General features: G+C 41.7%; 1 protein-coding gene across 2 annotated transcripts in view; it reads right to left on the reverse strand.

Moving 5' to 3' along the window:
- The window catches only part of scp2a (sterol carrier protein 2a), a 91,285-nt gene that overhangs the window by 6,746 nt on the left and 69,183 nt on the right, over positions 1-15,356 (reverse strand). For both annotated transcript variants that reach the window (XM_048539344.2, XM_048539345.2), the window contains one exon: positions 7,342-7,471. In XM_048539344.2, the coding sequence (XP_048395301.1) occupies positions 7,342-7,471 (130 nt within the window). The remainder of the gene's footprint in view (positions 1-7,341; positions 7,472-15,356) is intronic.

The raw sequence follows: 15,356 nt of genomic DNA on the forward strand, positions 1-15,356 counted from the left end.
ATTGGTGACGGTCATAGCCTGGAATTTGTAATGGCACAAATGTCATTTGCCACCTGTCAGCACTTGGATATTGTCCAGGTCTTGTTGCATTCAAACATGGACTGCTTCAGTATCTGTGAACTTGCAAATGATGCTGAATACTGTCTAATCATTGGTGAGCGTCCCCACTTCTGACCTTATGATGGACGTAAGGTATCTGATGAAGCAGCTGAAGATGGTTGGGCCTAGGCCACTACCATCAAGAACTCCTGCAGCGATGTCCTGGAGCTGAAATAATCGACCTCCAACAACCACGACTATCTTCCCTATGTGTCAGGCATGACTCCAACCAGTGGAGAGTTTGGCCCCTGATACCCACTGATTCCAGTTTTGCTAGGGGTCTCTGATGCCAATCTCAGTCGAATGCAGCACTGATGTCAAGGGCTGTCACTCACGTCACCTCTGGAATTCAGCTCTTTTGTCTATGTGTGAACCAAGGCTGTAATGAGGTCAGGAGCTGAGTGGCCCTGGCAGAACCCAAACTGGGCATCACTGAGCATGTGCTGCTTGATGACTATTGATGACACCTTCCATCACCTTACTGATGATCAAGAGTAGACTGATGGGGCGGTAATTGGGCAGATTGGATTGGTCTTGCTTTGTCTGTTCAGGACATACTTGGGCAATTTTAAACATTGCCAGGTAGATGCTAGTGTTGTAACTGTACTGGAACAGCTTGGCCAGGGGAGCATCAAGTTCTGGAGCACAAGTCTTCAGTACTATTGCTGGAATGTTGTCAGGCCCCATAATCTTTGCAGTATCCAGCGTCTCCAACTGTTTCTTGATATCACGTGAAGTGAATTAACTTGGCTGAAAACTGTAATGCTGGGGACCATTGGAGGAGGTCGAGATGGATCATCCCCACTGCACGTCTGGCTGAAGACTGCTGCGAATGCTTCAGCCTTCTCTTTTGCACTAATGTGTTGGGCTCTTCCATCATCGAGGATGGGGATATTTGTGCAGCCTCCTCCTTCAGCGAGGTGTTTAAATTGTCCACTACCATTCACGAGTGGATGTGGTAGGACTGCAGAGCTTAGATCTGATCCTTTGGTTGCAGGATCACTTAGCTCTGTCTATCACTTGCTGCTTGGCGTGCAAGTAGACCAGTTTGGTGGTTTCATGAGGTTAACACTTCATCTTGGAGGTATGCTGCTGCTCCTGGCATGGCCTTCTGCACTCTCCATTGAACCAGGTTGGATGCCCTCACTTGACGGTTACAGATAGTGCTGGAATACAATTCTGCTACTGTTGATGGTCCACGGTGCCTCATGGATGCCTAGCCTGGAGTTGCTCGATCTGTACGAAGTCTGTCCCATTTACCACGGTGATAGCGGCACACAACACAATGCATATTATTCTCAACGTGAAGGCAGGACTTCATCTCCACAAGGACTGTGCAATGGTCATTCTTACCGATACCGTCATGGACAGATGCAACTGCAGCTGGCAGATTGGAAAGGATGAAGTCAAGTACGTTTTTATCTACTTGTTGGTTCCTTCACCACCTGCCACAGACCCAATCTAGCAACTACGTCCTTTAGGACCGACCAGCTCGATCTGTAGTACTGCTACTGAGACACACTCTTGGTGGTGGACATTGAAATCCTCTATCCAGAGTACATTTTGTGCCCTTGCCATCCTCAGTGCTTCCTCCAAGTGTTGTTCAACATGGACGTGTTCCAATTCATCAGTTGAGGGAGGATGCTCTGTGGTAATCAGCAGGTGGTTTCCTGGCCCATGTTTAACCTTAAGCCATGAGACTTTGTGGGTACGGAGTCAATGTTGAGGACTCCTGGAGCAACTCCCTCCCAAATGTATACCACTGTGCCACCACCTCTGCTGGGTCTGTCCTGTCGGCGGGACAGAACATATCCAGGTATGGTACTTGTGGTGTCTGGGACATTGTCTGTAAGGTATGCTTACATGAGTATGACTGTGTAGCTTGACCAGTCTGTGAGGCAGCTCTCCCAACTTTGGCACTAGCCCCCAGATGTTAGTGAGGAGGACTCTGCAGGGTCGACTGGGCTGTTTGTGCCAATGCCTTTTCTGGTGCCTAGGTCGATGCCAGGTGATCCGTCGGGTAGTGATTGGTACAATTGCTAGGCCATTTCCGAGGCCAGTCAAGAGTCAACCACGTTGCTGTGGGTCGAGGGTCACATGTAGGCCACACCAGGTGAGGACGGCAGATTTTCCTGCCCAGAAGGACATGAGTGAACCAGATGCCTTCTTCCGACAATCAGTAATGATTTTATGGTGATCAGTGGATTTTTAATTCCAGGCTTTGTTTTATTGAATTCAAATTCCACCATCTGCCATGCTGGGATTTAAACCCAGGTCCCCAGAACATTAGCTGGGTTTCTGGATTAATAGTCTAGTGATAATACTGCTAGGCCACCGCCTATACCAATCCTACAGCAACATGGTTGACTCTTAACCCAGTTTCAAATCGGTAATAAATGCTGGCCTAGCCAGTGATATTCATGAGACATGAATATTAACAAAAATTGATAGGCAATTGTCTAATCTACTCACTAACACACTCCTTCCACCTGAGAGTGAGGTATCCAATTATATTGAAGTGTTAAACAGAGGCCTTTTACAGCTTTTTAACATCTGTTAATAAGATATTAGACTCCATTGCCTTGCTCTCTCTTGATATTTCTCATTTCTGGTTTCTCTATTCCTTGAAACAAATCTTGTGAGCAGATCCATTTCACATCAGCTGCTTCTTTAATGCCTAATTTTGGTGTTGGATGGAGAAATAGGTGACAAATCTTATGAAGTGCAATAGCCGATATATTCACTTATTTATCTCTTTCAGATTCTGACCAACAAGTAATGAATTTCTATCATGCAAACATTTTTGTTTCTTATAATCTATCAGGTCATAAAAAATAAAGAGCTGTATCCATGGAAAGTTATACTAAAACAAGCAAATGAAGCAAACTATCAACCAACCATTTTTCTGGAAGAATATGTATCTTAAGAGAGGATATGCATCTTAAAACTTGCATGAGGTATCAACATCTCCTCCAATCAGCCTGGGCTGTGTTTAAAACCAAAAAGAAAGGTCTGTATGCCACCCTACTATTGAACATTTTTAAGGTGTATAATTTAATAAAATTAAAGGGATTGGTATGCATAGCCCTTTACCAGAAGAAAATCCAATTTCCCCAACAACAAAAGAATTTCAAAACAACTTAACTGAGATTCAGCACTGTAACTTCAGGTATTTAAAAATGGTATGTGGCCTTGCTCCAGCAAAATGTACGTTACAGTTGCCAGTAAGTAGCTTGCGCAATTCTCTCCTTCCTTATCCTTCAATAAAAACACAGCATGCACAAAGCACAACAGTTTCCTGCAGTTTCAGTTCCCACAGAAACAGTCATTTTGTGCTAAAGGTGCAAGGTTTAGTATCATGTTCCAACCACTGCTGTCAGATTGAATCTTTTTCCAGAATTAGCACCATTATACAAAGGTCTCCAGTTTAATTTTTAATGGCCGCTTTTGTTCATCCATGGTATCCTGAAACTTGTGGTTCTCCCTTCTTTATATAAAAAGGCCCATGTTTATTTTGCAATCTCCTTTTTGAAAATATCTGTAGGTTACAGTTGCGATTCAAATTTGAGTCTGCCTTAAGCTAGCTTCTTGGATTCAATAAGCAAAATTGATTTTGTATTCCTGATATTCAATGGATGATTGCTACGCTCAATATTACTCAGATAATAGTGTAAATCAGGGGTGCACTTACACATATCACTTGAAAGTCATGGGCCATATTTTCCAGAGGGTGGCAGCCATTCTATTTTTTTTAAAACAATTGAAGGGAGACCTGCATTTCTGACAGAAGATTCTGATCAGAGCTCCTTCAAAAATGCAGAGCTATTCCTGTATTCTGGTGATTCTTTTATAGTGTAGAACACTCAGAGGAAGGCAAATTGCACCCTGTTTTCACACGAGTGGGCTGCCATATTCTGAAAAGTAAAAGTCCTGACAGATACCATGGGGAGGACATACAGTGCCAGGTGATAAGATGCCAGATGGGGAAGGGTTAGGATGCCAGGCGTGTAGGATGCTAACTGGGAGAGGGGTAGAGTGCTAGGGCACAAGATGGCAGCCAACTGGTAAGGGTAGGTTGGGTGGGCGGAATAAAAATTGGGTGTGGCAGGGTTGGCAAGAGGGAGTTGGGTTGAGTCTGGTATAGAGAATAGTATTGGAATGGGTAGTTGGGATTTTGTAGCTGAGAGGGAGGCATAGTTGGGGTGTGTGAGGTAATCATGGGTTCACTTTAATACTTATCCAGCACTTAGACTATTAAATAATAGTTTAACTTTTCATAAGTAACCACTTTAATTATTTTCATCAGAACTATCCGAGGTCTCTGATATCGATGGAGACTTTCACAGCATTCCAAGTGAGGAGGTAGTGCCGAGAGGATTCAACGTCAATGGCTCATGCCTAAGCTTTTGAGCTAGACTCATACTCTTGCAGCTTTTGTTTAGAAACTGGACCATCAAAATATGAGATAACAAAGTGTGAAGCTGGATGAACACAGCAGGCCAAGCAGCATTGTGTTCAGCCAGCTTCACACTTTGTTATCTTGGATTCTCCAGCATCTGCAGTTCCCATTATCACATCAAAATATGAGCCTTTGTTTTCTTTGTCACTTCATAGTATTACGCTGGACTGTGCCAAAAAAAAACAGAATTCAAGAATTAAGGAGATAGTGACAGCCTTTGACATCAAGGCAGCATTAAATCAAGTATGGCACCAAGAAGCACTAGGGAAAACTGAAGTAAATATATAATCAATGGTGGCTGGAATCACATATGGCATGAACAACAATAGTTCTGTTTGTTGTTGCTGTTGTTGTAGGCAATTCCCCTTAATCCTTGGATACCGATGTAGTCTTCAGAACAATGTTCCAGGTCCAACCTTCTACAGCTGTTTTATTAATAAACTTCCTTTCACTGAAAGATTGTAACATCCAGCTCCATTCTCAGATTCACACAAAATAATGCACTTCATTTCCACGTGTAACAAGTGGTGCTCAGCATCGACATTTGGGCTAATTTGTATTACGTATCACTGCCAAGCACTTGAGTGGCACCAATGACAACCTTCAACGAGACAGCCTAACTTACTGGCATCACTAGTGTTTGCCAAAACTTTGGTGAGCACTATTGATGAGAGTTAACTCACACACCAGTCACAGTTACTAGAACAGGCCATAGGCTGTATGTTTTGCAGAAAGTTGTAACCTTAACAAAACTGATTAATCAAATACACTATTACACCCATCACTTTGTGAAACTAGCTTCCTTCAAAGTTCTAGAAAATTATGATACTACTCAAACACATTTATATTACTATGTGTCTGTTTGCATGGAGCTTCTGAGGTGAGACAATGGTTATCACATTGTTCAAGGCAACACTGACCATTTCCAAATGTCTCCATTGTTGTTGTAACTTGTGAATACCATGAGGACACACAGTAAACAAGCTACACTGTACATAATGAATAGGACCAAAAATAGGCCAATACGGCCCTTGGAGTCTATTCCACTGTTCAACCCAGCGATTCCTTGATTCTCTTAGTATCCCAAAATGTTATGCTTTGTTCCCTTATCATTGCTTGTTCTGCTTGTGAGAATGCTGTAATTACCAGAGAAGGAAAGATTTTCAGGGTCACTCAGAAAAGGCAGGAGGGGGATACTGGTTGAACTGCTCTTGCAGAGAGCTGGAACAGACACAAAAAATTGAATGGCCTCCTCCCAAGCTGTGACACCTCTGATTTCAAGTGATGTACTGGTATCAGTTACAATTCTCAAGATGTTACACTTCAAAAAAGAACCTCAGATCATTAAAAGGAGAACAGAAAGGACAAGTTTTCAAACATTCTATTTCAGTATATTCAACCCCATATGCTGCTTTTCCTCGCTAAGTTTTGTTATATGACATTCTCGAATGCCTGTTGAATTTTAATGTGAAATATGAAGTCTTAATTGAAGAGAAGTGACAACATAAAGTATCAGGTCCATACTTCTGAGCTGCTGTTAAATATTAGCCCAAAATTCACTGCCAAAATAACAAGGCTAATAGCCTGTTATTTACGTGCAAATGCCTTATGAAAATCATGCAGTTGCTTGATCAAATGCAGAAAGAGAACAGTTACTGTTGGAAATGCCATTTGCTCCTTGAAAACATCTGTCTAGACCCGAGTGAAATACACTGAGACACACACACTGTCTGCACTTGCTCTGTAAAATGTGAAATAAATTCATCCCAGAAAACTGAGTGCGATAATTTAAATTCAGTTAATGAATGCTTCAAACTGTTTGACATGTTTGTTACTGACAGTCAGACTCCGAGAACTGGCTACAAATGTAGAATCTCATTATTCCAGGTTTTAAGTTTGGTTGGATATTTAAAAGAAAATTCTTTTCATTTTTATCCAACCCTTTTTTCCCTCTTTTTCTTTCTGCACCCGAGTGTTCTAACTTTCATTTCCTTGTACAGACCTTGACCAACTCATTGGATTTCTTTAATCAATCAAACTGAAGTACCATCAAGGGTTCCTTACCTGTTCACTCAGGCCCAGGATTGCCCTGAACTGTATATATTTCACACTTGCAACTGCCTGCTGTGTCAAATACCAAGCGAATTAATTGGACAAGAGAAAATCTAACTAACAGCAGGCATCATTCATTAACGAGTTTCAGCACTTCTTGGGTCATTATCAGCATTCCCACTAATTTTCCTAATGGCTGCACAGGCTTCCAAGGCCTGTACATGGCAGCAACTTCCAGAACTGGAAGTTAAAGCTGCGATCAGCGTGCCAATTGCCATATGCGGAACCACGGAGCGGCTGTATGCACATGGCTCAGTAGGAACATTGGAGACTTCACTAAAATTGGCCTTCTAATGACCAATCAGCCCATATGCTTTTCTTGTCAGCCTCTTTCCCCCGTCACTCTAGAAACCTGTAATTGCAGAATGTTGGTAGGCAGAGGAATTTAAGAGCAAATAACTTGAGGAAAACTCATACTAAATTTAGCTTCAATTATGTTGATGGGAACATTATGGCATGGAAAGCGTTCAGCATTTACAGAATGTTATAACATATGGGTTTGCTATACATGATGCTCTCAAGCCTCCAAACAAGCAGCAGCAAGTCATAAATTATAGAAATAAAGGTTGCAACTAGACACCAGTATGCAGGTGCTTCCTTTATATCATTAATGATGAAAAGGCAAAAAAAACCAAACCCTTTTGTTTGTTATAGAAGAAATTTCACCTTACCAGAATTGAAATCCACAGATCCTTTCCCATTCTTAACATCTACTACCCATAATCCTTCTTTGCCACCAGGGCCATCTTTGACTTTAAATGCAAACACTCCTCCAATCTTCTTCACAAAGAGTTCGCCTTCCTAGAAAGGGTAGAGGAAATTAACACTCTTTTTGAAATTAATAAGATTAATCTTAGTCAAATAGTTGAGTGGTAATGTATCAAGTTATTCTAAACCTCAAGTGGAATACACATATTTACCATGGCTTTTCTCTACACTCCTGTGCAGTATTAAAGTTAAAAGCTCATTATTGAATGGCTGTCGTTTCCTTCAGTTTTAGCGTCCATCCTCTATTTTTAACAGGGAAGTAGCAATTAACCAGGGGTGAACTAACAACAAAATGATTCCCCAAATGGCTTTAACGAACAACTACAGAATAGTAACAGAACAGAATTCAGTATCAAGATTGTCAACAACTTTTCAAGCAGGCATGAAACTCCTAAACTGTACCATCTGCAAAGAATTTTTCATAGGCCTGCCATGTAGTGGGAAAATGTAATAAGGGGATATTCAAACTGCATCAAGTTATGACAAATGTTTATCACGTAGGAGATCAGATTAAAAACTCACTAAGTTGTGGCAAATACCAAAATGAAAGCAATATTTAAACTATTTAACTACACAGTTTTCCTCTGTGAGGTGCTCAATTCATCAATTTACACTGGTCCACATCTAGCACCTTTTGGATAACAAGCTGCTCATCCAAAAAGATTGAAAGGACCCAAGCTGTCAACAGTCATTTAACATTCAACTTAAACCTGCATTAAATGTGAATTTATAGTCACATTCAGAAGTCATTTGGTACATGGTTACCTAACATAAATAGTGTATCAATCTTCTACAATTCTGGACTCAAATTTAAATACTTGCAGGGTGGGTTGGAATTCCAATAACAAAATGAAACCAAGATACCAGTTTAAGCATACCAGCAATTAAGATAAACCCATGGAAGAAGATGGTATTCAATAGACAAATGTAATAACTTAAGGACTTGCATGGCACAAGTCATAGCAATGGTCATATTTCTATGCTTTTCAATAAATTGATCCAGTCACTGAAATATTAAATTACAATACCAGATCTCTTTGAAACACGTTGAAAATTACTTTAATTGGTGTTAACTAAATCAATGTTTTCTAAAATGTCAGCTTTACAACACTTAGCTGGTCAAAATATCAGAAAATTCAGATTAGCATGGTTGCAATATCTAACATGACTTAACAGAAGAAAACATTAAATCAGGTTGCACTGACAAGCTAAAGCTACTAGCACAAACACTATTACATTGATAACCTCCTCCTGACTGATTTTCATGAAATAAACAGAAAATGTCATTAATCCATTCTCTAGCTTATTTTCTTTGCTCATCTTGTACAAGCGCTGATTATCCGTTGACGTGGCAAGCTGTAACTCTGAATGAAGCCTTCCTCTTTCTATATGATGGACATTAAGGCCAGTTGAAATGCCCATATGGCATCCTGCGCAGTCTGTTCACTTCATATAGACTGGGATTTGAAGCTAGGCCATTTCAAAAGTTCAAGACAGCATCAAACTGCAGAGTCAATTTGGCTGTTTCTGACAGATGAAAAGCTGAAATAAGCACTTTTGTAATGTAAAATAAACAGTTTGATGCTAACTCATGATTGTGAAATGTAAACTTCTTGAATAATGTAAAAGCCTGCATAAAACCTCTATTTTCACAGATAATCTCTGCGTTATTTCAGAATTTAGGCAAGGCCAAACAATCTGTCACAGAAGATCTTACTCAAATTTAAAACATACTAAAATAAGCAAATGCCACTTCCCTGTAGATCAGTTTGTGTTAGCCGCTTAATGCAGCTTACGCTGTTTGATCAGAAAGGCACATCTGTTTCGTAGTATGTTTCCATGGGTACAAAGGGTCAACTTACTCTCTCCAACTTGATTTTGATTTAATTCCTCCCCCTTTCCCTCACCACTGGTGTTATTGCACTGCCTGGGCAGGATTTGTAAGTAAATTAATAATTAATAGGAAACACAGGTGATTTGGTGGTGGTGGATAAAGGTGAAAAGTAACATGGGTGACTTGGTGATGAGAAAAAAAAAGTACAGTTGTGTGAGAAAGCATTGCGTATAAAAGAAAAAAGAAGAAAGGGTCCATTCAGAAGTTATACCAAAAGCAAATCTCAATAATCATCCCTGGAACACTGTTCATGTAACCATTCAAATCTGTCTCACGTGCAGCCTTTGAAGTACAATGGTTTAACTGTTGATGTGCAAGGGAACATTCACAAAAATATAAACACGCATGATGTATCACGGTATTTTGCCACGACTGTATCTTATCTTACATTATATTATTTAGACCCTGAATATACCATGTTATTTGAACACAGACATAATTCTGTCCTCTACATTTATCAGCAGTAGCCATAAACATTGAAGCAAGAAGCTGGTTACCCTTTTCACCATTCGTAACGCAGGAGTTTGAGTAGTAAGTAGTTTGTTAGTAAGGTAGAGCCTGGTAGTATACCCGAGAGGACAGTTTGGTCTCAAAAGAGAAGTTAAATTAAGTTACAATTACTCTTGCCTTGATAGGGCTAGCCAGGGCACAGACACCTTGAGAATTCTGTTCTGGCGGTAAAGCAAGTTACATTAATGATGATGTTAAATGGTAAAAGGGGGCTAGTGAATGGTCTCAAGAACCACATGGATCACAATGAGGGAGCATGAAGAATGGGGCCAAATAATAGGTCACAAGTGAAGCCTGCAAGTCACTCTAGGCGAACACAAGGTAGGAAAGTCTGCATAGTAGTGAGAAATCAACTGTGCACAAGGTCTCAATCTGGAAAACAGAGTCCAAATTGGGAGAAGTAAAGGTTTCCTTCAGTTGCAAAACCAATGCAATACATCTGCCATGCCCTCACACACACAACAGGAAGATTGAGAGGATATGAGCATGGAGATAAAGCAGTTTGTGGCAGGGGAGAATACACAAGGCAGAGTAAGAGAGTGCCCATGACTTTATTTAACTTCCCCATGAGACCAAGCTGTTCCCTCAGATATGCTAACCCGTCCCACTCTGATATCAGCGATTGTGACCACTTCCTCAGAGATCAAATATAACGTAGCTCGGACATTATTGGACATTCATCATGGGATTTCTTGGAAAAATTCAGGACTCAAGAAGAACTGTGGGTTATTGACTGTTCTTACTGGATAAGCAAATAATTGTGGAAAAGGTGACACAAAAGGTTCTTTAAGAAAAAAAAAGATGAGATTGCTTTCATTCCTATGTATTGTACCACTGCTGAGTGGTGTCGCGTCTATGTTGGAATAAATGTGAGTTAGAACTAAGTTTAGCCCATACAAGCATGGTTTTAGGGCAACAAGTGTTACGCCTCTCCAGCTCTGCTTCACGTCGAAGAAATCCTCAGACTGCTGCCAAGCAGAGATACAGCGATGCCTACACTTCAACCAGGGCCACTATGGAGCTGCCTGTAGATCTTATGAGGATGAGGTTCTGACACCAAGACCAGTCAACACTTGCCATGCAGGAAAGGCCGGACAGGGTATCATGCTTCATAGTGGAATATAGTGCCCTCTACAAATTGAAAGTTGGCAAAGGGAAAGGAATGTGCTATACAAGGAGGAAAGGATTCCTTTCAGGAGGAAGCTAAGCATGACAATAACGAGGCCACACACAGTACATGAGTGTTCCCTGGCATTCAATGAGATCATGGTTGATCTGACAATCCTCAAGCTCCACCTTCCTCCATTAGCCTGGATTCCTTTCTTACATAGATGATTTGCAGTTGGGGGGCTAAGTGCGGTGTGCCAAAATTTGCAGATGACACGAATGTGAGTGGTAGAGCAAAGTGTGCTGACGACATGGAAAGTCTTCAGAGGGATATAGATAGTCTAGGTGAGTGGGCAAAGGTCTGGCGGGTAGAGTACAATGTTGATAAGTGTGAGGTCATCCATTTTGGTAGGAATAACAGCAAAATAGACTATGTTTTAAATGGTAAAATACTGCAGCACGCTGCTGTGCAGAGGGACTTGGGTGTCCTTGTGCATGAATCACTAAAAGTAGGATTGCAGGTGCAGCAGGTAATTAATTAAAAAGGCAAATGGAATTTTGTCTGCCATTGCTGGAGGGATGGAGTTTAAAAACAGGGAGGCTATGCTGCAGCTGTATAGAGTCCTGGTAAGGCCACACCTGGAGTACTGTGTGCAGTTTTGGTCTCCTTACTTGAGAAGGGATATACTAGCACTGGAGGGGGTGCAGAGGAGATTCACTCGGTTGATTCCAGAGTTGAGAGGGTTAGATTATGAGGAGAAACTGAGTAGACTGGGATTATACTCATTGGAATTCAGAAGAATAAGGGAAGATATTATAGAAACATAAGATTATGAAGGGAATAGATAAGGTGGAGGTAGGGAGGTTGTTTCCGCTAGCAGGTGAAACTAAGACTAGAGGGCATCGCCTCAAAATAAAGGGAAGCAGATGTAGGACTGAGGTCAGGAGAAACTTCTTCACCCAAAGGGTTGTGAATCTGTGGAACTCCCTGCCCAGTAAAGCGGTTGAAGCTACTTCACTGAATGCTTTGAAGGCAAGGCTAGACAAATTTTTGAAGAGTAAAAGGAACTAAGGTTTATGGGAGTGGGCAGGTAAGTGGAGCTGAGTCTCAAAAAGATCAGTCACAATCTTATTAAATAGCGGGACAGGCTCAAGCGGCCAGACGGTCTACTCCTGCTCCTAGTTCGTACGTTCTTATGACTAAACTTCTGTATATCTCAGCCTTGAACATACTTTATGATCCAGACTTGGCAGTCTTCTGCACAAAAGACGTGCACGGATTCACTACCTTCTGAGAGAAGAAAGAAATACCTCTAATCTCTGATTTTAATGTGCAATCTCCTATCCTGAGATTATGCTGTCTGATCCTAGACACTTCCGCAAAGGCAAAACAACCCCTCTACCCTATCAGCTCCCCTAAGAATCTTGTACATTTCAGTAAGGTTGCTCCTCTTTCTTATAAATTTCAACAATCCCCTGATGATGAAGGGCCTAGCCTGATAAGGAATTTCTTAACTTTGCTTGGCTTGAATTGCTGTAAGCTTTGTGATCACAAGAATGGAAGAGATGGAAGGTCTCAGCAGCTCTGGTCTGGCCTGAGATGAAACTTCTAGTGTGTCACTGTGTCACTCTTTTACTCTGTGTGTGCTTGCCGACACCACCCTGCTTTCTTGATTGTAGGGGGCACCCAGAGCGGAGATTGAAGTCTCTGGCGTCCTTCATGCTTTGCCATTGATGTCAGGCATCATGGCAAGAGCAGCAGAGTGCAGGTCTGAAGTGCACATCCAGCATCAACTGAATGCTCTGCTAGAACTGGCTGCCACCATTTCCATTAAGGCAATAGTTGCTTCCATGCTGGAGTCACGACATAGTGAGAACCTGGCTTTACTCCTCCATCTTTTGTTCCAGCCTATGGTGGACCTGTCTGATGTTGCTGTATCTCTCTCTGCAGGTTGACCATGAGTCTCACGGCCAAGTATAAAGGCACAGCATTGGATGGGCCTGAGCAGATGCTTGGTTTCCAGCAGTTCTTTGGTCAGAGACCTAATGCATTCCTGCCTTGACTGCCTGTGGACACAGGTCAGTGGTGTGTTCACCAGGTTTTGCCTCAGAGTCTCATCTGAAGTACCCTCTGAAAGGACTGTCTCTGTGCTGGTACAGGGCGCAGGTGAATATCTTGCTGGTGCAGCCTCAGAGTTCACATTTCCTCCTCCATGGTGGTGCTAGCAAGTAAACATGCAGGTTGTGGCATCTTCTTGGGTGTTGGTCCCTGGGTGTCGGTCCCTGAGTGTCGATCGTGCCATTGAAAATGGGGGAAAGCTCATGCAGATTCGCGTGTTGGTGTTGGCACTCAGCCGAGAAAGGCAGAACACAACATTACTTATTGGGTTGCTGTCTTGTTGTGGTGATGTGGAGATGCCAAAAAAATGGGCCTGGTCAGCACCAGTCTTGGAAGCACAATGGGGCAGGAGCAGTCAGTGACTTGAGTCAGTGAAATGGGAGTTAGCCTTTCAGTGGAAATGATGCATGGGATGCTGAAGACTGCAGTCCATAACCCAAGGACAGATATGTGTGCAGTGGCAAAGTTTAAGTGAGTGTGAGAAGTAAGAAAGAGAAGATGGCATGACTTGCTGTTGTGGAATGCAGGAGATCATTGACAGACACATATTCTTGTGACAGTGTTGCTTGTGCCTCTTCCTTGATGCCACAGCACTGAGCCCTGCTGTGATCTCTGCCCAGGCTGGACAGATCCGGGTTCATGTGATGGCCTTCTTCTCTCATCAGCCAGGAAGTGGACTGAACATCTCTCTGTGATACTGACTAACAGTGCCTGGAGGACACTGGAGCCAATATTGCTTTGTTAGGTGTCATGTCTTCAGTTGAGCTGACTAGGACAGGCTGAAGAGCCGTTCCTTGGCTACAGTGCCTGTCGTGGTGCCCAGCTGGCCTTTAAACACAGCTCCAGGACCTCTGACATGGAAGGTTCTACCAGCAGCAAGGCTCCCAACTTGTGTATTTCACATTTCTCTGAGTAACTCGGAGCAATATCTTGCTTGAATAGATAATAAGGAAGTGGAGTAACGTGTAGATGTAACTCATCTCGGGCAGAGCAGATATCCAACATGTTTGCTGCCACATAAAGACCTCAAAGTGAGCAATGTCCAGGTTGCAAAATAGTACTTGTATTCCAGGGAATAATTATGTGGAGAGATTATGTTTAATAATTTCCTGTGAACCAGCTGGGGAGTGATATTCAGTTGAGGATGTCTTTTGCTGACTATGTTATCATGATTCCCAGATTCCAGTCTGTGAAGCTTCATACAATTTTTTTCACAGAAGGTTAACAACAACAGATCAAAGCAAACTGCAATTCTTTTATTACTAAGTTTCATGTTTTTTCTAAATAGACCAACAAGAAAGCTTGAAAATTAAATACTGACCGTGACTGCTGCTTAAGAAAAACCTAATCTCAAACTATAAGACGCACTGTAGAAACATGCACACAAGGTCAACCTATGTTAATAATACACACACACTCAAGTGAGCTGTTTTGTATCAATTTACTAATACTTCAAACTGATTCCAAAGCAGACAAAACCTTCTCAGAGAAGTGCAGACAGGAGCCAGAGAACATATCCAGGTTTGAGCCAACTGTACAACACCAAGGCTTGTCAAGTCAATGCATCTCACATTAACACACATCTGCTTTAGATTTCAAGTCAACACCAAAGTCTTTATTATGTTCCTATCATTGCATTCCTTGTTTACTCTGCTGTGAACAAATGTTATATTTTTACCACATTGCTACCGATTCTTGACTTTTTTTGACAGTATGTAAGCAGCAAAAAATGTTGCTTGCATAAATAAATAAAGTCTTGTGATGTACAGAGAGATATTCAGTGCCATGCTCAGAAAAGTAGTAGGAAAGGAACAAGCTGTTGTTTTGTGAGAAAGTCTGTGAACTGATATAAGAAACTATAGCAATCTGCACCACACATACTCCTTGTTATTGTACAAATTCCACTGTACACATCAACACCAACATTATTTGTACAGCATAAAATGTAAAGTTGTAAAGCAGCAACTGTCTAGCAAATATGATTAACTTAAAGAATTAAATATTGATGAGCATTGCTAAGATAGTGGCGATCTGCCACTACCTGTAAAAGGTTCACTGAAGTGTCATATAACAGATGATGGAAAAAATGAGATCTGTGGATTTAAAGGAACAATGACAGCATGGATTCAAATTTGCTTTAAAAGAAAATAACGAAAAGTTGTGGTCAACACAGTGTGGAGCTAGAGGAACACAGCAGGTGAGGCTGCATCAGAGGAGTAGGAAAGCTCGCGTTTCGGGTCGGGACCCTTCTTCAGAAGGGGGGGAAGGGGGCTGGGAAACAAGTTGAG

The sequence above is a fragment of the Stegostoma tigrinum genome, chromosome 8 (assembly GCF_030684315.1).
Source record: "Stegostoma tigrinum isolate sSteTig4 chromosome 8, sSteTig4.hap1, whole genome shotgun sequence".
In the NCBI taxonomy this organism is placed as follows: Eukaryota; Metazoa; Chordata; class Chondrichthyes; order Orectolobiformes; family Stegostomatidae; genus Stegostoma; species Stegostoma tigrinum.